The following is a 23365-nucleotide window of genomic DNA, read 5'->3' on the forward strand; positions in this document are numbered from 1 at the left end:
CTCTTTTTGTAAGATGGTTGTTGGAGGAGCCCTTGCAGCATTAGACCCTCTTTTGAGCTGTCCGCTCTTGCCGTCATTTGGCGCCACCACACTTGGTTTCAGCCGCAGATCTCTTTGTTCTGCCGTTCAAAATTTCTTGCTGGAATCTCATTGGTTGTCTTGCTAAATTTTTCTAATATCGCCTTTTCTGTCTTTATTGTTACATTTTTAATTAGTTAGTTATTCTTTTTCCTTTTCAGTCTGTAGACTGAAAAATTTATGCAGTCTATAGACTATCCACAGATTATTGCTTATAAAGTCTATTGGCTTTCAGTAGATTGGATTGGATTGGAGTAAACTTTATTTGTGCCTGCAGCGGGCGCTCGCGCGCCCCGACGAGGGCCTACGTCGTCTACGAGGCTGCCGTTACTCGGCGCGGGTCTCCGCTCGCCGTTGCCGGCTCGCTGGGTCCCTGCCTTTCGAGCGCCCCGAGGACCTGCTGGACGGCCCATAGCTGTTGGTCATGGTCGTTGCTCTTCGCTGCTGCCTCCAGCCGCGGCGGGATTGTTCCTGATCTTGCTTCCTTTGGATTTCTGATGCAGTCCCACAAGATGTGCGTCTGATCTGCCGGCTCCCTCCGGCAGACTCTACACGTATCGGTCGGGTAGGTCTCGGGGTACATGCGATGCATCAGTCCCGGGCTCGGTAGCGATCCGGTCTGGAGCTGTCTCAGTAGTACCGCCTCCGCTCGACTCAGCCTCGGGTGCGGGACAATTCCTATACACAAGCCTAAAGGCAATACAAACCATGTAGACAGTTTATAGCCAGTCTATAGATTTATGGCCATACACTTTTAGTAGACTTTGTCTCCATACAGTCTGTAGTCTAGGAATAGACAAAACGATGTGTCTGCTATAGGAAGGCTACAGAGTCTACAAGAAGTCTATAGACAGTCTATAGACCACTTTTATAAGGGTATGCCCAACTTGAACTAGGACCCAACGGTGTTTCAGTCCCGCGTGCGTTATCATGTGCCTTTTTTTTTTCTTGGCCGCGTAAACGTACAGCTAGATAGCTATCTATGCCTCCCGATTGTTGGCTACTCCCACACTGTGAGTGTATGCCATGTGTTATTAGGTGAACGACAACAACGTCCTCGTGCTGTTTTCTAGTGCGTTCGTATCCGCTATGCACCCTGGCCAATACTCCGCCGTGGGTATGTGCCATTAAGCCTGAGGACATCATCATCATCATCTCGCCGGCTCTGCCTCAATACCGAACACGGGCGCGCGACTCAAGTCTCGTGCCGACCAGTGAAGAAAACATCGCCCTGTGGACGTCCGCAGTTGGCATCTTTTCGCAGGATTTGGCATGGAGCTATTCTGTCCGCATCCCAGATTATATCCCCATATACTTTGCGGAATTCTTTGATCTTGGAATGGCCCTGCACAAAATTCCGTGTCATGTATCTCACGTTATCATCCTGGCTGATTGTTTGTCAGTTTTAGTCTCCCTTGAAACTTCCCAAAAAGATTTATTGTGCCGCTTCCTGCGATTTTTTGTCCCGTCCACTTTATGGAGGTCCGTTTTGTCTGGGTTCCTGGTCATGCAGGCATTCATTCCAACGAGGAGGCTGATTATTTAGCAAGGTCAGCTCGACGGGCCAGTAACGCATCCTGTCCCGAATTTCAGTCTGCTGGCGATCTCCAGGTTTCAGCGGTTTCAACACATATCAGCCAGGTTACGCGATCCCTTACTAAATACTACTGATTATCAGCACTTATAGCATATAAATGGTGGTCGAAATTTCCAGGTGGTCGAAATTGCCGGAGCCCTTCCCCACGGTGCCTCTCATAGCCTTAGTCGCTTCGGGACTTTCAACCCGCATCAACCATCAACCATTTATCGAGTACTTGTTATGTTGTTATCAGTAGTTTTGAGGCTCTGTGGAATTCTCGACAGCATAATCTTGAGCTGTTGAGTTTCTTTGGAGGAGAAATTCTAGATGTCCGTGCACTGTGCGATGTCAGTACACGTTAAAGAACCCCAGGTGCTCGAAATTTCCGGAGCCCTTCCCCACGGTGCCTCTCATAGCCTTAGTCGCTTCGGGACTTTAAACCCGCATCAACCATCAACCATTTATCGAGTACTTGTTATGTTGTTATCAGTAGTTTTGCGGCTCTGTGGAATTCTCGACAGCATAATCTTGAGCGGTTGAGTTTCTTTGGAGGAGAAATTCTAGAGGCCCGTGTACTGTGGGATGTCAGTGCACGTTAAATAACCCCAGGTGGTCGAAATTTCCGGAGCCCTCCATTACGGCGTCTCTCATAGCCTTAGTTGCTTTGGGACGTTAAAACCCATAAACCAACCAACCATAATCTTGAGCAAAGGATGCGAGGAAATTCTGGACCGGTATGCTGCATACGTCTCTACAGGAAGACTTGACCCACTAAAATCTTCTTTTATCGAGATGCATTATGAAACATCGAGCTCAAAAACACGAAATGTTAGTAAAGGACACGACGCGCAAGTTAGTGCGCTTTCTGCGTTAGTCTATCTTTTTGTGCGCTGTGTGTTAGTCCTCTTGTTCGTCGTGTCCTATGTGTTGTTCTATCTTTTTGCGCGCTGTGTTATTACCAACTTGCCCAACGTGTTGTAAGTTACCGATCTTTTCGGGCCATTAATCAGCACTGCCTGTGCCCCCCCCCCCCCCCCCCCCCTTTCCACACAAATTTTATTTAAACTGTTGCTCTCAATAGACTCAGTGGCCGTGTTGTGCTCCTTTTGAGGACGAACGCTCGTCGTTCGAATTAACAGCCGCATTTCGGCAGAGGTGAAATCGAAAACAGTGCGCTGAAGCTTCGTTTGCGGCATATGTCGTCTCAGGAATTGGTCGGCAGTCCAGCATTACGTCGTTGCTCTTTGCGAGTGTGTGACTTCGGAACGTAGGAATTCTGAACGCTTGTTATATTTTTTTACCAAATGCTGTACTCCTTTGCGTTTGTTCACTACGAAGCTACCTCCTCAAGCCTTCTACCTCACAGCATCTTAGACATTTTATTACCTGTCCATCGAACTCTCTCTTCTGTCCTTCTGTCCTGTTCAACTTCCTTGCGCACGTCGAGTCGTCGTTCTGCTATGTTCTGTACCGTGAAACCCCAGTGGGTCCGGATTCTCCTGATAATGGAAAGTGATCTGAACTTCTGAAGCCAAATTTACGAATGTCTTATAGAGAAATTCGAATAACATCATCAGTTCCCGCTTTTCTTCATGGCTACTGTGGTGGGGCGAAGGCCTCGAAGGAACGGAGACGAGGCTCATTGCTCGAGTGGAAGACAAAAGACTCTTTCTTTGACGAGGACGCCGATAATTGTCATTTTTGGCCACATAACAGTCAAAATCATCATCATCAGCCTGTCTACGCCCACTGCAGGACAAAGGCCTTCCTCATGCCTCTCCAATTAACGCTGTCTTGTGACAGCTGCGGCCACCCTATCCTAGCAAACTTATTAATCTCACCCGCCCACCTAACTTTCTGCCGACCCCTGCTACGCTTCTGTACGCCTGGAGTCCACTCCGCTACCCTTAAAGACCAGCGGTTAATCTTGCCTTCGCATTACATGCCCTGCTCAAGCCCATTTCTTCCTCTTGACTTCGACTACGATGTCCTTAACTCGTGTTAAGGACACATCTACACTGATCTACAGAGAGAAGTCACAAAAGAATACACTAAACTGAAACCAAAACCACATATAAAACAACTACCATGTCTCGGCTTTCCCTACCCATTGCCAGTAATGGGCTAGGCTTCGCGCGGTTGCCGCTAAAATAGTGCGTAGCGCTCTTAACAATTGAACGTGGGCATGATTTGCCTTCTGCGCAGCCCAACGTGCCTCGCCTTTCGGCCCACCCTCTGACAGAGTGGGTCGTGGATGGAACTGTTCCGGGGCAAAGTGCTGTTGACGAAGGACGGCACCAGCATCTCGGCCGACGCGGCCCTGCGCAACAAGCGGATCGTCTGCCTCTACTTCTCGGCCCAGTGGTGTCCGCCGTGCTGCTCCTTCACGCCCCTGCTGGCCCAGGCATACCGGGAAGCCAAGCAACTCGGACTCCCTGTCGAGGTACGTGTATGCGCGCCCGAAAGCTTAACTGCGCCGCACGTCTTGGGCTCAGGTTGGTAACTTGGTGACAATCAGTGAAAACGACGCAACTAAAGACGAAGATTAGTAAGGTGTGGGTTTGGGCTAGTTTGTAATCCAATCCGTGGCACAAAATGCGCATAAAACGCAAGGACCAGTATAGCGTTATTGGTAAATCACCAGGCCATATGACAAGCGCAGTTATGGTGGCGGCAGAAGTGGTACTCCAGGGGAACAAGTGCTTGAACGCTTCCTCAGAGTCCCGGTCCAATTCGTCTCAAGCGGTCACGATGCATTTGGGTTAGGTCTACATTGCATGTGAACATATAGGCTGCCCTTTTGTGCCTGGACTTGCCGTTCCTCCCCAGTGAATTGTTGTATTAGCAGCGCCACCTGAAGGGTTAGTTTTTGTATCCCTCGTTCAATCTGCAACGAAAGGCAGCTAGGATTGGAGCACCACATACCGCCAAGTTCCTTTCGGCCTGGTAGGCATTCGATGCAAAATCGGCACGGCTTCCATTCAGCGGGTAGCTATACTGGTGCGGGCAGGACCCGTGAAGATTGAAGGCCAAGTGAATGATCGCTATTGAAACTAGTTAGCTAGTAGCTTGCGCTGATACCCGCCATGTTGCTGGAGCAAAGAGCAATGCACAAGATTGCGCTTATTATCGAGCCGTGCACCACCGTGGTTAGCAATAGTTCAGTGGTTAGCAAGGCGTTAAGAGCAACACCGATGTAAAAGACACGTGGCTGCTCGGTGGGAATTGGCGTGGTTTCGACGCGGCAGGCAACCAACGGGAGACTGTTCTCACCAACGCAGGTCGTGTTCCTCTCGCAGAACCGAACTGCGGAGGAAATGCGGGACGACCTGAAGAACCACCACGCAGAATGGCTTTCGCTTCCCTTCGGCGATAATCTGCAGTTGTGAGTGACGCGCTGCTCAATGTTTTTTAGTGTAAAATACATCGTTGGTCATGAAACTCGCCCATTGACTGGAGGAAAGTGACGTCACCAGACCGGAAGTTCCGTCACTTCCGGTAAAGGCATAAACCGTTTCTAATGCTATCGTATTACCAACATAACATGTTAGGTTTTTTTCGCACTCATTATTTGTGACTCCGAATATGCACGGGCTAATTAATTAGTGACTGAAGAATGACCATTTTGGCTTACGGACCCGTTGCGGTGACTCAGTGACTAGAGCTCTCGATTACCGATCCATAGGACCCGTTCGACCCCGGCAGCGTCGTCTGCGTTTCGATGGCGGCGAAACGCAAGAGGCGCCCGTGTGCCGTGCGATGCCAGTGCACGTTCAAGATCCCCAGGCGGTCGAAATTATAAGTTTCGTTATCAGGAAATGAGTGGTGCAGTGACTGTCTCACATATCTCGGTGGACACCTCAACCGTGCCGTGAGGGAAAGAAGGAAGATGGGAGTGAAAGAAGATGTGTCGCAGTTAGAATGCCCCGGAATAATCTTGAAAACAGGGACCCCCCCCCCCCCCCCCTTAGTTTTTGTGAGGGCCGGCCCTTAAGAGTCGGACCAGTCATAGCTCTCTGTACCAATAATATCCTTTTATCATCATCATCGGGGACCCAGAACGATTGTTTTTTGCCTGTCTGTGTCTGTTCCTTCTGGCCGGCAGGCCAGGAGTTTGTTTTCTATGAGGCTACCCTTATTGTTTTGGATGGCTCGACTGGCTGCTTGTGAGTCTGATACTACCCAGTAACTGTTTCGTCTTCTGTTGACTTCCGAGATTGCTAGGGCTATCGCCACCTTTTCCGCCGTCCGGATGCATTTGGTTGGTATAGTTACTCCGTATATCTACTGCGGCCGCCTCTCTGCCCTTATACCTCAATGCATCCACGTACCCGCCGCGGTGGCACAGTGGTTACGGCGCTCGGCTGTTGATCCGAAAGACGCGGGCTCGATCCCGGCAGCGGCGGCTGAATTTCGATGAAGGCGAAATTCCAGAGGCCCGTGTACTGCGCGATATCAGTGCACGTTAAAAAACCCCAGGTGGTCGAAATTTCCAGAGCCCTTTACTACGGCGTCCCTCATAGCCTGAGTCGCTTTGGGACGTTAAACCCCCATAAACCAAACCAAACCAAAGCATCCACGTACATCACAAACTGGGCCTTTTTTAGATGTTCGTCCAAGATTTTAGCTCTGTGGCATTACTTCAGCCCTCGTGGTTGGCCGGGTCGATACTCCTGAGCAGCGGTCTAACCACGAAGGTGTCTGATTTCTGGAGCGATGTTTGTGGTTTGATCGCTATGGTCTTCTATAGGTTGAGAAGTCTGAGTTTAGTGAGGAGAGTGCGGCCCGTCCTGATCCGTTTAAGTCTCCTGATCTGGGAGTCGAGCAGATAGATTTTTTACGTTCTTCGAAAGCCCAGTAGAATCCCAGACCGTCCAAGTACTTCCTCTCTGAGACGCATGGGGTTAATCTTAACACGATGTTATGAAGCACTTGTGGTAATCTTAACGCCAGTCTAGAGGCCTTTCTAATTAGCGCGTTTATTTTTCCGTTCCGTCATGATTGATATCTGTTACGGGTGGTGGTGGTGTGACACTTTTATTAGAAAATCCTTTCTATTGGGCGTTCAATAGGTCCTGAGCCAAGGCGACGAGGACACGTTGCAGCTTCAGATCTAGGGAGGCGAGCCAGATGAGCCACGGTTGGGGGGGGGAGGGGGGGGGGGGGAGGATAGGCGGGGGACTGGAAGGCTGCGTGGCACTGAGTAAGGCAGTGCTCTATGGCCGCATATGTGTGTGGACAGTTTGGGAACTGAGTTGTGGAAGTGCGCCGGTATAGATGAAGTTTGGCTGGTGTACGTAGAAGATTAAACTGTATTCGGCGAAGAATGCGAGCCACACGGATCGATAAGGATTGGTGTGGTGGCGGTAAATCAGCTAAGTCCAATTTTCGCTGCGTGTAGTATTCGTCGACAGTGTGTTTGTAAGCCCCGACCGCCTGCTCCGTCGGTGGACTCGTCCATGGGATCCCCGGCGCCCGGTGTATAGTATCGCAGGCAAGCTGGTGAGCCAGCTCATTGTTACGGGAGAGGGTAGTTGAGGTGCGGTATGATGGACGCTGTCATTATCCGAATAGCCTCTTTCCTTATCATTATCCGCCTTATTAACGCGGCCGCCACGGTCGGGTTCGAACTCAGTAGGCGAGCGATAGGAAGGAGTTTGTGCATAAAGGTACAAATGTAGCCAGGATATGTGCATCTTATACACGTGTATAAAAACTGTCTCGGGACAGAGTAATGGACGCGAAGTTACTTTGTTCGCAGGACGCTGAAGACTCGCTACAAGGTGGCGGGCATACCAACGCTGGTGGTTCTGAAGGCGGACGGGGCGCTCATCTGCGCCAACGGAAGGCCCGACGTCCAGACCAAAGGCAGCCAGGCCTTCAAGGACTGGCTCACTTGCATATGAACAAACTCGTCAAACAAATGCAACAATTAGCGCGCTTGCTTGGGACCAACGCGTTCAACGTGCCCGCGAACATTGCGTAAGGTGTAATGAAATGCGTTGCGTCACCTGTATATCAACAGAGCAGATGTACATGCAATGACGCAACTGGGTGACGCGTTATGTACACCTTGCATTTGGCAAGTATAGTAAACAGCATAAAAACAGCACTTTTTCCTGTACGTCATCCGGGTTTTAACGTACAAAACTCGCGAAGCCTGCATAGTGGTAGAACTTTTCCTAGGTTTCTACGAAAGCTTACAGTCGCAATCTTTGTACCCAGTACTATCGAATGTGCTTGTGTACGCATTTTTCATATCCATTTGCACAGCTCGACACTGGCTTTTGTATACCTATAATATATTGCCACGCGCCTAACGCGCCGCGCGGCCTCCGCGCTGAGTCGAAGACGACGACGAAGCGGCGGTGGGCTCTCGAGGCGCGCTTGTTCTGTTCGGTGTCCTGGAACCTGGCGCTGTAATTAAAAGAAGGCTCCCAGTCTTGGCTTCTTCCCGACGCCTATCTCCACGGCCCCTCTGGTCGTGACACTGGTGGAGGTGCGGCCGATGCTCCCTACTCCTGAGGACGACTCGACACGCCCGCCTCTTGTGACCACCCCTGTCCATCGTGCCAGCCGGAGGATCCGAGGCTTGTCCCCCGAGGCCCTCCCTTTTGTCGGTGAGCCCTCGACTACCCCTCCACTCATGGCGACGCCAATACAAGCCCTGCCTCCGACTGTCCCTGCATCCAGCCCCACCTATCTCACTCTTCAGACCCCACGAACGCCTAAGCCCTTTCGCGGTGACCTGTTTGAAGATGCCGAAGATTGGTTGGCGCACTAAGAACGGGTTGCGACCTTCAACTGCTGGGACGCCGCTACAAAGCTGCGTAACGTGTACTTTAGCCTTGAGGACTCTGCGCGCACATGGTTCGAAAACCGTGAGGCTACTTTCTCGACGTGGCAGGACTTTCGACGTCAGCTCCTGAGTACGTACGCCAACAGCGACCGCCGGGAGAGCGCGGAGCGCACCCTGTCCTCTAGAATTCAGCTCCCCAATGAGGGTGTTGCCAAGTACGTCGAGGATGTGACGCGTCTTTTTTCATCGCGCCGATCCGGCAATGCCTGAAGAAAAAAAGCTGAGGCACCTCATGCGCGGCGTGAAAGACCAGCTCTTTTCCGGCCTCGTGCGGATCCCGCCCAACACCGTCGCGGAGTTTCTGGCCGAGGCCGTCCACATGGAGAAATTGCTGCAGCAGAGATCCCAACAGCACGCCCGGCAACTGCGTCCGTCGTCGACACTGTCAACGTTGGACCGATTCGACCATGATCCCAGGACGAATCCGGACTCCCTTCGTGAACTCATCCGTTCAGTGGTCCGCGAGGAGCTGCAGCACCTTCAAGGAACCTTTGCCCCTCGCGTCGATTCCGTCACCAGCGTCATCCGCGAGGAAGTCCGGCAGGCCCTCAGAGCACCAGACGCTGCAGTTGTGCCGGCGCCGCCACCGACTCCATACGATCCCGCGCCGTACCCGACTCCGGTCCAGCCAGTCACGTACGCGGACGTCGTGCGCCGCGCGGCCCCATCTCCTGGGCCTTTGCCTTACACCGCACCATTGGTCGCGGTGCACTCTGCTCAGCCTACTCCTTACTGGGCGGATCGGTGCCAGGCACCGCGGAAGACTGACCTCTTGCGCACCCCGGATCAACGACCGCTCTGCTATCACTGTGGTGAGGCCGGCCATCTCTACCGGCGGTGCCCCTATCGCGAAATGGGACTACGCGGATTTTCTATCGACAGCCCCCGTCCACGGCCTGGAGAGCACCCTCAAGACATCGCCGAGTATGTCACCCGCCAGCGCAGTTCGCCGTCTCCTCCGCGCCGCGAGTCGCGATCGCCTTCTCCACGCCGGTCTTCCCCCTCTGGGCTCCGTTTCGCCTCAGGACAACGCGGTTCCTCGAGCCCTCGTCGGGAAAACTAGCTCCGGCGGCCTTTGGAGGCGAGGCCGCCGAACGCCGATCCGCCGCAAAGCTTCCACCGCCGCAGCAACCGAACAGCCCCGACGTCGGATGCCGCAACGCTGCGCAGTTTTCCCCGACGCGCCTTTCGACTCGCCGCGATGCCCTAACCCCAATCGCCGACCCTCTTCCGCCGCCGCACCGACCCAATCGCCCCGACGCCGAACGCCTCATCGCCGAAGAGTTTCCCTCTACCCGCCGCTTGAATCGCCCCGACGACGCAACCCCAGTCGCCGACCAGTTTCCGCCGCCGCACCGACTGAGTCATCCACAACAGCCATCGACGGGCCGCGCTGAACGAAGGGTCTCTTTGGATATCCCTGTTCTCGTCGACACAAAGGAGGTTAGCGCGTTGGTCGATACGGGCGCAGATTACTCTATCCTTAGCGGACGGATTGCGACGGCCCTGAAAAAAGTGACGACACCCTGGGACGGCCCCGACATACGTACGGCCGGCGGACATCTTGTCGCACCACTCGGTATGTGTGCGGCCCGGGTTACGGTCCGAGGCTGCACATTCGTTGCCACTTTTCTCGTTCTGCGCGAATGTTCTCGCGATGTCATCCTTGGCATCGACTTTCTTCGCGAGCACGGTGCTATCATAGACCTCCCGAATCGCTTGGTGACATTTTCGACCGCAATGGCCACAGAAGAACCTGCGCACCAGGGTTCTCGATCCGCCCTGCGAGTTGCCGACGATACCGTTACGGTGCCACCACGTGCCAGCATTCTCGCAAGAGTTACCTGTGACGAGCCACATAGGGGACTGCGGGTTGTCGAGCCTAATGTCTCCCTCGTACTCACTAAGGAAGTTGCGGTGGCACGAGGCCTTGGATCCCTTCATGACGGTTGTACAGAGGTCCTTGTCACCAACTTCTGCAATGAGCATCGACATCTTTTTCGTGGCACAGCCATCGCTTACGTCGACTATGTTCAGGAAGTGGCCGAATGCTTTGCTTGCGAGGAGGGCACACCTGGAGCTGACACCGAAGCGGTCACCAACGTAGACATCAATCCAGGCCTTCCACCCGCTGAAAAGAGGCAACTCCAGGACCTCTTGCGGGAGTTTGGTGCGTGTTTCAACACCTGGAGCTGACACCGAAGCGGTCACCAACGTAGACATCAATCCAGGCCTTCCACCCGCTGAAAAGAGGCAACTCCAGGACCTCTTGCGGGAGTTTGGTGCGTGTTTCAACACCTGGAGCTGACACCGAAGCGGTCACCAACGTAGACATCAATCAAGGCCTTCCACCCGCTGAAAAGAGGCAACTCCAGGACCTCTTGCGGGAGTTTGGTGCGTGTTTCACGTCGTCGTCTAAAGTGCGACAAACGTCGATAGTTAAACACCGCATTATCACGCATGAAGGAGCACGACCCATCCATCAGCAGCCCTATCGCGTGTCCCCTCGTGATCGAGATGCTATCCAAACACAGGTAGAAGAGATGCTCACAGACGGCGTCATCCAACCGTCAAGCAGTCCGTGGTCGTCTCCTGTCGTGCTCGTGAAAAAGAAGGACGGGACACTACGATTCTGTGTCGACTACAGGAAGCTGAACAGTGTGACCAAGAAAGACGTGTATCCGCTCCCGCGTATCGACGACTCCCTCGACCGACTTCGTCAAGCCAAGTACTTCTCTTCGGTCGACCTCAGAAGTAGTTATTGGCGGATAGAAGTTGATGAGAGGGACCGTGAGAAAACCGCCTTCATCACACCGGACGGGCTGTATGAATTTCGCGTCCTCCCATTCGGGCTCTGCTGTGCTCCTGCCACGTTCCAAAGAATGATGGACACCGTGCTAACAGGTTTGAAGTGGCAGACCTGCCTTGTTTATCTTGATGATGTCATCATTTTTTCCGCAACGTTCACGGAACATCTGCACCGTCTCAGGACTGTCCTCGAAGCCGTTCGATCCGCCAACCTCTCCCTCAAACCAGAAAAATGCCACTTTGGGTTCACCGAGTTGAAGTTCCTCGGGCACGTCATTAGTGCTGACGGAATCCGAGCTGACCCAGAGAAGCTTGCTGCCGTTGCTGCCTTTCCGGTCCCCGTCCACAAAATAGCAGTCCGACGCTTGCTGGGCCTGTGCTCCTATTATCGCCGCTTCATTAGAAATTTCGCCCAGCTCGCCAGCCCTCTGACGCTCCTAACCCGTGATGACACGTCATTTTCCTGGGGCAACGAACAGCAGGCTGCCTTCGACGAGTTACGACGCCGACTCCAATCACCGCCCATCTTGGCACATTTCGACGAAGATGCCGACACAGAGGTGCACACGGATGCGAGCAACGTCGGACTTGGCGCTGTTCTAGTTGAGCGGCAAAGCGGTGTCGACAAAGTAATTGCCTACGCCAGCCGCGCACTGTCGCGCGCTGAGTTGAACTACTCTACCACGGAAAAAGAATGTTTAGCGGTAGTCTGGGCCGCCGCTAAGTTCCGCTCATACCTGTATGGCAGACCGTTTTGTATCGTCACCGACCACCACTCGCTGTGCTGGCTGAAAAATTTAAAGGACCCTTGCGGCCGCCTCGCACGTTGGGCATTACGCCTGCAGGAATTCGATTTCACCGTCACCTACAAGTCAGGCCGGAAACACACCGACGCTGACAGCTTGTCCCGCGCTCCCGTCGAACCTCCCCCACAAGACACCACCGACGATGATAGCTTCCTTGGAGCGGTCAGCACGTCTGAGCTCCTTTCCAGACAGCGTGCCGACGCCGAGCTGCGTCTGCTCATGGATCATCTCGAAGGTGGGTGCCCTGAAATACCACGATACCTCGCTCGTGGACTGTCGTCGTTCTGCCTGCGGAGAGGAGTGCTTTATAAAAAGAACTCTGCCTCAAATCCGACAACTTACCTGCTCGTCATACCGTCTTATCTACGGGATGAAGTCCTCCTTGCCTGCCATGATGAACCAACTTCCGGCCACCTTGGAGTTACACGCACCTTGTCCCGAATCCGGCAGAACTATTACTGGCCCAACCTTACTTCAAGTGTAAAGCATTATGTCCGGACATGCCGGCAATGCCAGCGGCGGAAAAAACCCGCGCTCAAGCCTCCTGGACTGCTTCAGTTCATCGAGCCGCCACAAGTACCATTCGACAAAGTTAGCATGGACCTTCTGGGGCCATTTCCTCTCTCGTCGACCGGCCACAAGTGGATCGTAGTCGCCACAGACTACTTGACCCGCTACGCTGAAACGAAGGCCCTGGCGCGAGGTACTGCCGCCGAAGTTGCCCACTTCTTTATGCACGACATCGTGCTTAGACACGGCGCCCCATCGGCCATCATTACTGACCGAGGCAAGGCGTTTTCAGCCCGACTCCTACGTGACATCTTAGCGCTTAGCCATACTGCTCATCGACCAACAACAGCGTATCATCCCCAAACCAATGGTCTAACAGAACGGCTCAACAAAACATTGGCGGACATGATCTCGATGTACGTCGACGTTGAACGCAAAACCTGGGATGAGGTCTTGCCTTACGTCACCTTCGCATATAATACTGCGACGCAGGAAACCACCCAGTTCACCCCGTTCCGTCTCGTGTATGGCAGAGAGGTACGCATGATGCTAGACGCCATGCTGCCGTACGGCGACGCAGAGCTCCCCCCTGAAGCAGGCCACTTCGTGGAACAAGCAGAGCAGGCCCGTCAGCTGGCCCGCTTGCACATCAAGGACCAGCAATCCGCCGATGCCCGACACTATAACCTTCGGCACAGGGACGTGCACTACGAACCGGGAGACCACGTGTGGGTGTGGACACCAGTGCGCCGGAAGGGATTGTGCGAAAAGCTTATAAATAGGTATTTTGGCCCGTACAGAGTCCTGCGCCGCCTGAACGGCGTCAACTACGAAGTTGTCCCCCATGGAACTGTGATCGTCGGCCCTCAGCGTCAACGGCCTGAAATTGTGCATGTAGTGCGCTTAAAGCCGTACTTTTCGCGTGACTGAGCGCTGTGTTCACGCTGTGTTTCTTACCTTTTTCCCCTTACCCCACGTGTGACCTTGACTCTCGCCGCATCTCATCTAGCGCACATTGTGTAGTTCACCTCACCCATATTCTTCTTGTTTTTGCTCCTCCTCCTCTCACTGTACATACCCCATTGCACATCGAGACGATGTTTGCTTTCGCGAGGGGGGAATAATGCCACGCGCCTAACGCGCTGCGCGGCCTCCGCGCTGAGTCGAAGACGACGACGAAGCGGCGGTGGGCTCTCGAGGCGCGCTTGTTCTGTTCGGTGTCCTGGAACCTGGCGCTGTAATTAAAAGAAGGCTCCCAGTCTTGGCTTCTTCCCGACGCCTATCTCCACGGCCCCTCTGGTCGTGACAATATTTTACATGTTTTGCGATAAAATGTCTGCGTGTCGGTCTTTTATCTGTATGTACATCGCTGATAAATGTGTTTAAAATGTGCCCATAATGTTGAATAAACAAACGTTGCCGCATAAAATCAGCAGTCTGAAACTTCGTCACAGCGCATTTTTAATGTTCGGAAGGCGTACGAGGCTAGCAGACGTTAAAAATAAAAAAAAGTATTGGGTTCAATGTGGCTTGATCCTAGTTACAGCCCTATTAAGCATGGCCTCCATTGTCTGAAACCAAATTTCATGGTCAAAGGTCAAGGCCAGGTACCAAGTGGTCAGTCATGTGATCACGTGGTCATACTACCGTAGCTTGGGCCATACCACCACGCAGTCAAGTTCGGTTTGACCTTGTGACGCATTGAAGGTCGTCTTATCCGCATTGAAATCGGAAGCTGCACCCCAAGGAGCAGAGTTCCCACTCTAAAACGCAGTCAGTGTGTGTGTGGTTCCTTGTGCGTGTTTGCTACACTAATTTATCCACCTTCTTAGAGCGAAGACAGCGTAGATGAAACAAAAAAAATGACGCGCGATGATCAAACATCTAATGCGGCAATTCTGGTGGGTGATGTTGCCTAAGCTGATGCTTCGGCCACCCGGGCCGGCTGTTTCGCAGAGACAGTAGCACTGCATCCGCTGCAATAAATTACTACAACGGCTTATCAACTAACACGAACAATTCAGTGAACAGCTACCCCCGCTGCTACGTTCCGGTAGATGTTTGGCTTTGCGAGCACGGCGTTCACCCGCTAGCACACGTTTAGCAGGCGGCGGCTCCGTATACGGACCGGCCACGCCCAAGGTAGCTAGCTGGTACGGATGCTTCTCTCTTACTCTTGCGATCATCATCATCATCAGCCTGACTACGCCCACAGCAGGGCGAAGGTCTCTCCAATTAACCCTGTTCTTTGCAAGCTGCGGCCACTGTGTCCCCGCAAACTACTTCATCTCATCCGCCCACCTAACTCTGCCGCCCCCTGCTACGCTTGCCTTCCATTGGAATCAACTCCGTTGCCCTTAAAGGGCAACTGCACCACTTCGAGAATTTCGCAATGTTCAAGAATTCAAATCTGTATGGGCTGTAGGCAAATCATACCAAGTTTTGTTGCACTAGTATTTCAAAACGATGACGCAATCAATTTTGCGCTTCTCCAGAAAGCACTACAGGAATGCGGGGAAATTCAGTGGGGTGTCACGGAAGGTATGATTTCAAATTACTGCTGCCGTCAGCCAAACCCTGCCGTGCCTCGTTGGATGCTGCCAAACAACGTTCGGCGGACTGTGCCTTCGATTGCGTCGGTTTTTGCTTCAAAGCAGGCGTTTGTGCGTTGTAAATGTAGTGATACCTTCGATGACGTCATCATGCCCCCCCCCCTCTTTCCCCTCCCCCATTTGGCGTTGTGCGCTGCGGAGAAGCTTTAAGGCTGTCGCTGTTTGAATCGTCGATGACGAAACCACTTCAAATGCTACCCCCAAAAGGACTTCGCATGCTTTACCTGCAAGTTTCGCACATTCGACCCTCTTAATCTCGTCGATTTCTAAAACCTCTGTAGTTGCCCTTTAAGGACCAGCGGTTATCTCGCCTACGTGGACGACGCCCACGAGCACACCGAATCTCGGCTCCTTACTGCTGCTGAGACAATTTGTCTCGCATCTGCCATGGCGAAGGAGCTTCACGCCACCCACCGCGCAACCTCTGCTCTGAACCGCAAAGACGAAGCAGCCACGTACTCGTGAGGAGTGTATCGTCCTTGAGTGGGACAAGAATGAACAGCCAGGTTGCCAAAAAACAGTGAACCCCCTCATTTATTGTTCGGTGTTATTTATACCCGAAGGTGGAAGGCGGTTAGTGCACGCAGAGGGCGAGGAAAACACGTGGCACTGCACAGTACTGTAATGATCGGAGGCCCAGCCAGCGGAGAATGGCGAGCCAGTCAGGCGCCGTCAGGTAAACGGCCGAAAGCGCTGCTGTTCGGAGGAGACGAAAGAGACACTGCCTGGGGGCGGCTTCTGGCGACGGTGTTGGCGTGGACAAAGGCTCTAATCCCCTTCGCCGGCGATGCTGAATGCGGTTCTGGTGCCGGACTGCGCTCCTGGGGACTGGCAGCGGAAACAGGCGAGCCAATCGGGCGCCATCAGGCCACTTTGGCCGAAGCGCTGCTGCTCGGGGAAGACAAAAGAGACACTGCGTGGGGCAGCTACTGGCAACGGCGTCGGCGTACACAAAGGCGTCTAATCCCCTTCGCCGGGGAGGCTGAGTGGGCGCTTCTCCCGGATTGCCGTGGACCGACGGACGAGACCCAGTGGAGACGACGGCGGGGCGACGGCGCCGCCAACTCGGGCCCCGCGTGCGCCCTGAGGAGCCGACAAAGCGGAGAGGCGACACGGCTGATTTGTCCCTCCCACCGAACTGAAGAGGTCACCGGTGAGCGGTCAGCGCTCGCGTCCCCATCAATCAAGGTCATCACACAGCAGCAACGACCTTTGGGCCTGGTCGGCCCGCGGAAAACCAACAGTTCGCGACTGAGAGACGCCAAGTTCCTCCTTGCCTGTGTGTGTGTGTGTGTGTCTGTGCGGTGTGCGCGGCCACGTGAGGAGGGCGGAGCCTAGGAAGACGCTGGCGGCCCATTGGACGCTCAACCAGACATCAGATTCCCTAGCCGGGTGCCTGGGGAATGTGAACTGCATTTAAGTAGCAATCTGTGGGGTGCCAGGGATCCTCCCCCATTTTCTGACTTTGGTCTCCTTGCTACTGTACATGATGTAAAATAAACCTTCAAGCTTGCTATTCCTCCCGAAGGCTTCTCTCCGTAGTCTGCTTGCTTCGCCCTAATGCGGTGAAGGCCCTGGACCCGATCCCCGAGCACATCAGTACCCAGATAACTTGCAGACCACGATCTGGTATGATACATCCTCCGGCTCAACTGTTCAGCGCCAAACTCGACATCGTTGGCTTGTCTGCCGGAATCGCTGGTAGTAACGCAGACGCTCCGGTGGCCGCATTTGTTGTGTCGTCCTTCGCGGTGGTTGGACCGATGGCCGCTGAGTTATTTAAGCCGGATTGCCCGTTGCCAATGCCTCTTTGTGCTGCAACGAGAGCGTCGGTGTTGTCGGTGTAGGCGCAGTGACTGTTGTCTCCAGCCCTTGTGACGAACTGATATTACACCGTTCCCTCGTTGCCAAAAGGTGCCGCCGGTTGCGCCGAAGAGCAGCACCGTTTTCTGTGCGCACATAAAAGGCTCGTGGCCGGACCGGTCCATTCACGTTTTCTTTCCGTGCCCAGGACTTTCCATTCAAACGCACCAAGTCGTTGCTGAGGCGAGGTACAGCGCACTCCTTGCGACTTATCCGGCTGCGTGTCTTCACCTGTATCACCGGCATGGGATTGAAGTCCGGCACTGGTGTGCGCAGCCGCCTCCCTTGCAGCAGCTCGCCTGGAGACCGGCCATCTTCGGTGGGACTGGCCCTGTAATTCAACATGTCCATCCAGAAACACTCATTTGCCGCTTTCGATTTCATCAGAATCCGCTTCACGATTTGCACACCCTTTTCTGCAAGCCCGTTAGGTTGGGGATATTCCTGGCTAAATTTAACATGCTTGCAATCATAAAGCCGTGCAAAAAGAAAAAAACTCGTCAATGCTGAACTGTGGGAAAAATTAACATGCAGAAAACGAAAGTAATGTTCAACAGTCTAGCAAGAGAGCAGCAGTTCGCATTGGGTGGCGTGGTGCTAGAAGTAGTAAGGGATTATGCCTATGTAGGGCAGGTAGTGACAGCTGCTCTGGATCATGAGAGGGAAATAATCAGAAAAATAAGAATGGGGCGGAGAGCATATGGCAGGTTCTCTCAGATCATGGATGGCAGTTTACCCATATCCCCCAAAAGAAAAGTTTACAACCGCTGTATCTTACCGGTATTCACCTATGGGGCAGAAACGGGGACGCTAACAAAAAGGGTTCAGCTTAAGCTAAGGACAACGCAGCGAGCTAATAAAGGAAAATGATTGGTGTAACGTTAAGAGATCGGAAGCGGGCGGAGTGGATGAGGGAACAAACGCGGGTTAATGACATCCTATATGAAATCAAGAGGAAGAAGTGGGCTTGGGCAAGGCATGTAATGCGAAGGGAAGATAACCGCTGGTAGCTAATATATCTGTGGCATTCGGTTTGCAGCCTTCGGGCTGCGGCCGTGTATCTGTATTTTTCAGCCAGCGTCCGTTCCGGCGGACGCGGTTGTTGCGACGCGCGTCTTTGCTCTGTCCTCTTATCTTTCAACTCTCTTCTATCTGCACGTGGCAGCGGTGGTGGCTCGGCTTGAGCCAGTTGGCAGGCCCGTGCACTTTCCTTTTCATCCTTCTCTCAGTCGCAACCAACTAACCAACCCTAAGGGTAACTGAGTGGATACCAAGAGAAGGCAAGCATAGCAGGGGGCGGCAGAAAGTTAGGTGGGCGGATAAGATCAAGAAGGTGCCGGGGATACGGTGGCCGCAACTGGCGAAGGGCAGGGTTAATGGAGAGGCCTTTGCCCTGCAGTGGGCGTAGTCAGGCTGATGATGAATCTCTCGATCACCGAACTGGCTGTCATGTCGGGCAACAACTTAACACTTCTAACTTTGAAATCACGGTAGCGCAGTCTTCCTCGCTTTCTTCTCGTGTGAACACGAAGTTGTTGAAAACGTCCAAGCCTTCCTCACCCGCAACGCTGAGCAGCAGGACCGTCTTTGACGCCTCTGATCTTGGTTTGTCATCGCATGCCATGGCTCGAAGAAAAAATTCGTACTTCCGACGAAATAGCTTCCAACTCCGTCCTCCGTCCGTTGTCAAACGCAGGGGTTCCGACTGCCTTACTTGCTCCATTGCATCCCACTTCTGGCGCCATGTATCGTCCTTGAGTGGAACGACAAAAGTGAACAGCCAGGTTGTCAAGAAACAGTGAACGCCCTGATCTATTGATCGGAGTTATTTATACCCGAAGGTGGAAAGGGGTCAGTGCACGCAGATGGCATGGGAAAAGCACGTGGCAATGCATAGCACCCAGATGATTTGCAGGCCACGATTTACGATCTGATATGATACAAGGAGTGCTCCAGCTGGTGCTGTGACGGTAAGCTAAATTAAGTCCATAGCGGGTAATCTCAATGTAACGGCTTTTCGTGTAATGTGATCTTTCTGACGGTGTCAGTCCGACTATATCAAGTCGACGAGGGCTGCGTCACCGCCGGAAGCGGTCTTGCTGGAGCCAGGGTGAAAAAAAAAAAATGCCCGTGGACCTATTTACCTATTACATTTACCTATTATTATTAACCAATTTACATGGTTAGCAATGCGATAGCATTAAAAGCTGGTGGCGTGTTTACTGAAAGTGAAGTAACTTCTGGCTGGGGACGTCACTTCTGTCCAGTGGAAATGTTCCCGTCTTGTGAAGTCAGTTTCCTCCAGCCAATAGGAATGCTGCTGTAGAAGCAGCACTGGTCTCGCGCAGCACCGGTGGCAGCGGCCGTCCATGAAGACAACACCTAGCAGCATCCTGCCTGGGCTCCCTCCTCGCGCTGGACCCTCGCGTATGTTCCTGCTGGCTCAAGGCAGCGCATTGAACCGCGACACTACTGCCACTAAATCAGTCCATGTTTTCCTCATCACGGCCTCATACTTGTTGACGCGACTCTCCCCTATGGTGACGTCAGTTCCTTCCAGCCAATTGGAATGCTGCCGTCTTATGAAGTCGGTTCCCTCCAGCCAATGGGAATGCTCCCGTCTGGTGACGCCACTTCCCTCCAGCCAATGGAAACGCTATGGTCTTGTGAAGTCACTTCTCTGCAGCCAGTGAGAATCTTCATCATCATCAACCTTAATACGCCTACTGCAGGGCAAAGGCCTCTCCAATGTCAGTGGAAATGCTCCCGTCTTGTCACGTCGGTTCCCTGTAGCCAATGGAAATGCTCCCTTCTGACGACTTCACTTACCTCCAGCCAATGGGCATAATCCCGTCTTGTGACGTCACCTCCTTCCAGCCAATAGCAATGTTCCGGTCAGGTGATTTCAGTTCGATCTCAAAATAGGAGAATTTTTTTACCAGCGAAGCATTTTAAAACTCGCGGGCGATCATACGATGTGACGCTGAAAATGGGCGTTCGCAGTATTGTTTGTACATTTCATTTTTACATTGCCGCCTTCACATTGCGTCTTTGAACTTGACTTCGCCTCCGTTTTCGTTCCGCTTCTGCGTGAGCTTCTGGTGGGTGAAGGTTTTTCTGACCGCTCACCCACCGGCGGATGTTGGTGAGATCCATTTACTTTTAACGCTAACGCTCCTGTTTTGTAGAAAATCCGGCTTCGTCGTTGGTGTCCTCGTCGGCACCACTTTTTCGCCCAGGCCCACGCCGTTGGGTGGGTGGGTGGGTGGCGCTTCTGGAAGGTGGCGATTTCTCACCCCGAGGCTTCAGCCCACCACCGTTTCGCAGGGAATGTCGCAAAGCAGTGGCGTCCCTTCCGGCCGAAGAGTTCTTCATAAACGTCTTCATGGACAACATACATACAGTATTTCTCAAAAATATGCAGCCCATCACCGCGAAGCGGCTGCTTGAGCCGATGGTGGCGCCCGTCTCCCACGCGCACTTGGCACCTGGGTATGGAGCGTGAGGGTGAAAGACTTCCGCGCTCTTGGGCGGGCGAGGAAGTCTGAGTCGCGCTGGCTGGACGACAGTAAGTGCGGCGTTCGCGTTATTACTTCGTTCGCAGCGCCTGTGCGGGGGCACTTGCACTGGTGCACAGTGGAGACTGACCTTCGGGCCGCGCTTCCAAGCGGGCGCGCGCGGTGTGAGTGGCGAATCTGTTCCGGGCGCTCAAAGATAAGCCGTGGCTTCGACTTCGTGCTAGTGCCGACTATGCCTGAAGAAACTACGAAGATCGAGAATATTCCACGCGTGCTTCGCCAGCGAAAAAAACGAACCAGGGTTCAAGCCCACTTAGCAAATGTCAGCCGTCCATGCGCTGCACTCGATTTCTTTCAGGCTCCTTTTCTGTGGTTTGCGTCAGTTGTCGTGAACTTTTCATATCTTAGCTTCCCGCAGTAATCCTTTCCAACTTACTCTGGTCATGCCCATGTGCACTGCACGCAATACAATCAGTTACTGCCGGCAGCCCGCTGAAACCAATGAGTGCGAAACTCCTTATTTTCACATATCGAATAAACAGTGGCCACACTCCGTTAACGTAGTTGGGAACTCTCGTGCCATTTTTGCCGCGAAGATGAATGAGAACCTTGGAAGGAAAAGCGTGGGCGTAAGGCACAAGCGGAGACTGGTTGCCACGGGAACCGCCTGGAAGGCAGTTACTCCGAAAGAAGGGGGAGAAGGATGGTTACCGTAGAAGGATAGAGGGTAGTGTGGCGAGAGGGGATGAATGTAGCACGGTCCTGCTGCTAAACCAACACCCTCTTGTCAAAATTCTTCAGAGGGTGTTGGCTAAACGCGCCGCCTGAGGAGAAGGTCACTGGTGACGCCGAGCGCCTATATAGCGGCGGACTGGACAGGACCGCTAGTCGAACAGGGAGTATGCGTAATAAACATAAAAGAGCGCTCTGGAGCAATACAGATATATGAAGTCACTCTCGTATTCTCTACCTCAACATATCGTAAAATATACCATCGTGCGAGTTTTCTTCTCCGTCTCTCTCCTAATGTAGTTTTTGCATTTGGAGGCTGCTTACTTAGAATCTCGGGGCGCGTAATTAACGCTAATGAGATATTTGCGAATACAGGACCTATCTGCCCAACGAACGTTGTGGAAAGCGGGAATGCGCTCAGACTGCACACGCAGTATTGTCGCCTCTGCATGCAGAACAGCGCCGATAACAAGAGACGATGATTATAAGTTTACAGCTTCGTGACTATTGCGCAGAATACGGTATACAGCCGCGTTTGGGCCGTGCGTGTAAATGCTGTTCCCCCCAAAATGGCACCCGGGCAACTGAAAGAAAGCAGGCATACAGCGCTGACATTGTGTATGATTTTCCTCGTCAAGCACATTCCGCATGGAGCAACAAACAACGCACTCTTCATAATATGATGAAGATGCCATATTTCCTGAGTTCCTTCATCAGCGAGCGGAAAACAGGGCCAGATGAGAGCCTCCTCTCACCTACGGCCGTGGGTCCCACGAGCGAAGCACCGATTCGAACCGTCAGCCAAACCGTGATTATGGTCCAACGACAAATCCCACCACTATACGCATATGCCTTCGCTTTAATTCTAAGTGAGAACAACTTGAGGTGACGCGACCTTCGGCAATAAAGGGATCTACCAGTCTGGTAAATTTATTGGAAGCAGTTCTGGCTGGACGTCGCACATAATCCATAATTTCAATGGGCTCTCTCCGTAAAGGGTCCCCCAGACCCACGCTGAATTGTTTTAAAACAAGGGTGGCCGCACAAACAGTATACACATGCATAATCTCGCCTACACTGTAATCGCTAAAAATGAGTAGAAAAATTACGCTTTCTTGCAAGAACAGCACCCCGTCAGAATCCCGAAAAAAAAAAGTGCGGCCTCCACGCACGTGTCTACACACGCTTTACTCAAGGTTTGGTGCTGCTGGCAGTAATGTTCTTTCTCTTTTTTTTTGGGGGGGGGGGGTTAACATATTCAAATGCTCTGCCGCAATTCATTTCCGCAAGAAGAGCGGAAAAATATATGCGCATAGCTGGCCCCTAACCTTCTTTGCACTGTTTAAGGAAAGTGATCTTCACTCTAGAAAATAGTAGTTCGACCGCTAGAGGTCTGCCAAAGGTCGAAATGGATATTTTTCAACCTTCCTGCCACTGTTCTCGTGATAGTATGGTAACGCTACGGAATCCCCAGTCAAGCGGACTAGCAGTTTCGGCGACAGCCAAGCATGCTCTGTTGCCGTCTTTCCAATCGCGGCGGAAAGGTTACGTGGCACTGGTATGCTCCCGTCTGCTAAAAAGCAAAGCAGTCGAGCGCGACTGAACGTGAGCTTCAAACCGAGATAAAACAGTGCAGTCTGAAAACTAAAAAACACGAAAACAAAAGAGTCGCTGCGGCCTCAGCTGCAGCACGCGCTATCAACTCTGCTATCAGGCCTCCCGCTTGTTCCCGCCCGGCGGACGAGAATTAGCGAGACTAGGCCTAAGCCTACCTGGCCGAGACAAGGCGGCGGTTCGCCGTTACAGCGGTGTTCGGATGTCATTTCGTTAATTACTTGTGACGTAGTTCGAAACTGGCATTAATTATTGGACTAATGCGCCCTTTATGCATCTCGTCGTAATGTGACCCCAGCCCCTGTTTGTCATTTCTGTCAAGTTGTGGCTTGAAAAATTCTGAAGCTCCAGCTACCACCGGCGCCTGACAACGTCGTGTTCGTGTG

The 23365-nt window shown here is 52.8% G+C and overlaps 1 protein-coding gene and 1 pseudogene across 2 annotated transcripts; one reads left to right on the top strand and one right to left on the bottom strand.

The window, feature by feature from the left end:
- Positions 1 to 3778: 3778 nt before the first annotated feature.
- Positions 3779 to 8621, top strand: LOC149335346 (nucleoredoxin-like protein 2). Of its 2 annotated transcripts, none has more exons than XM_089553789.1 (3): positions 3779 to 4100; positions 4939 to 5042; positions 7419 to 8621. In XM_089553789.1, exons 1-3 carry the CDS (start codon positions 3912 to 3914, stop codon positions 7561 to 7563), a joined length of 438 nt encoding a protein of 145 aa, XP_089409915.1. In that variant the 5' UTR covers positions 3779 to 3911; the 3' UTR covers positions 7564 to 8621. The 2 variants fall into 2 exon arrangements, with proteins under 2 accessions (XP_089409915.1, XP_089409916.1); XM_089553790.1 differs by having other exon boundaries at positions 4957 to 5042.
- An 8287-nt stretch (positions 8622 to 16908) lies between these two features.
- Positions 16909 to 18838, bottom strand: LOC149335347 (uncharacterized; annotated as a pseudogene).
- Positions 18839 to 23365: the final 4527 nt, after the last annotated feature.

Source organism: Amblyomma mixtum, chromosome 7 (assembly GCF_055824585.1).
Source record: "Amblyomma mixtum isolate Tamu chromosome 7, ASM5582458v1, whole genome shotgun sequence".
Classification (NCBI taxonomy): Eukaryota; Metazoa; Arthropoda; class Arachnida; order Ixodida; family Ixodidae; genus Amblyomma; species Amblyomma mixtum.

Coding starts and splice junctions, on each gene's coding strand:
- LOC149335346 (XM_089553789.1), top strand. CDS start 3,912: ATGGAACTGTTCCGGGGCAAAGTGCTGTTGACGAAGGACGGCACCAGC. Junction 4,101..4,938: donor AACTCGGACTCCCTGTCGAG/GTACGTGTATGC, acceptor TCACCAACGCAG/GTCGTGTTCCTCTCGCAGAA. Junction 5,043..7,418: donor TTCGGCGATAATCTGCAGTT/GTGAGTGACGCG, acceptor CTTTGTTCGCAG/GACGCTGAAGACTCGCTACA.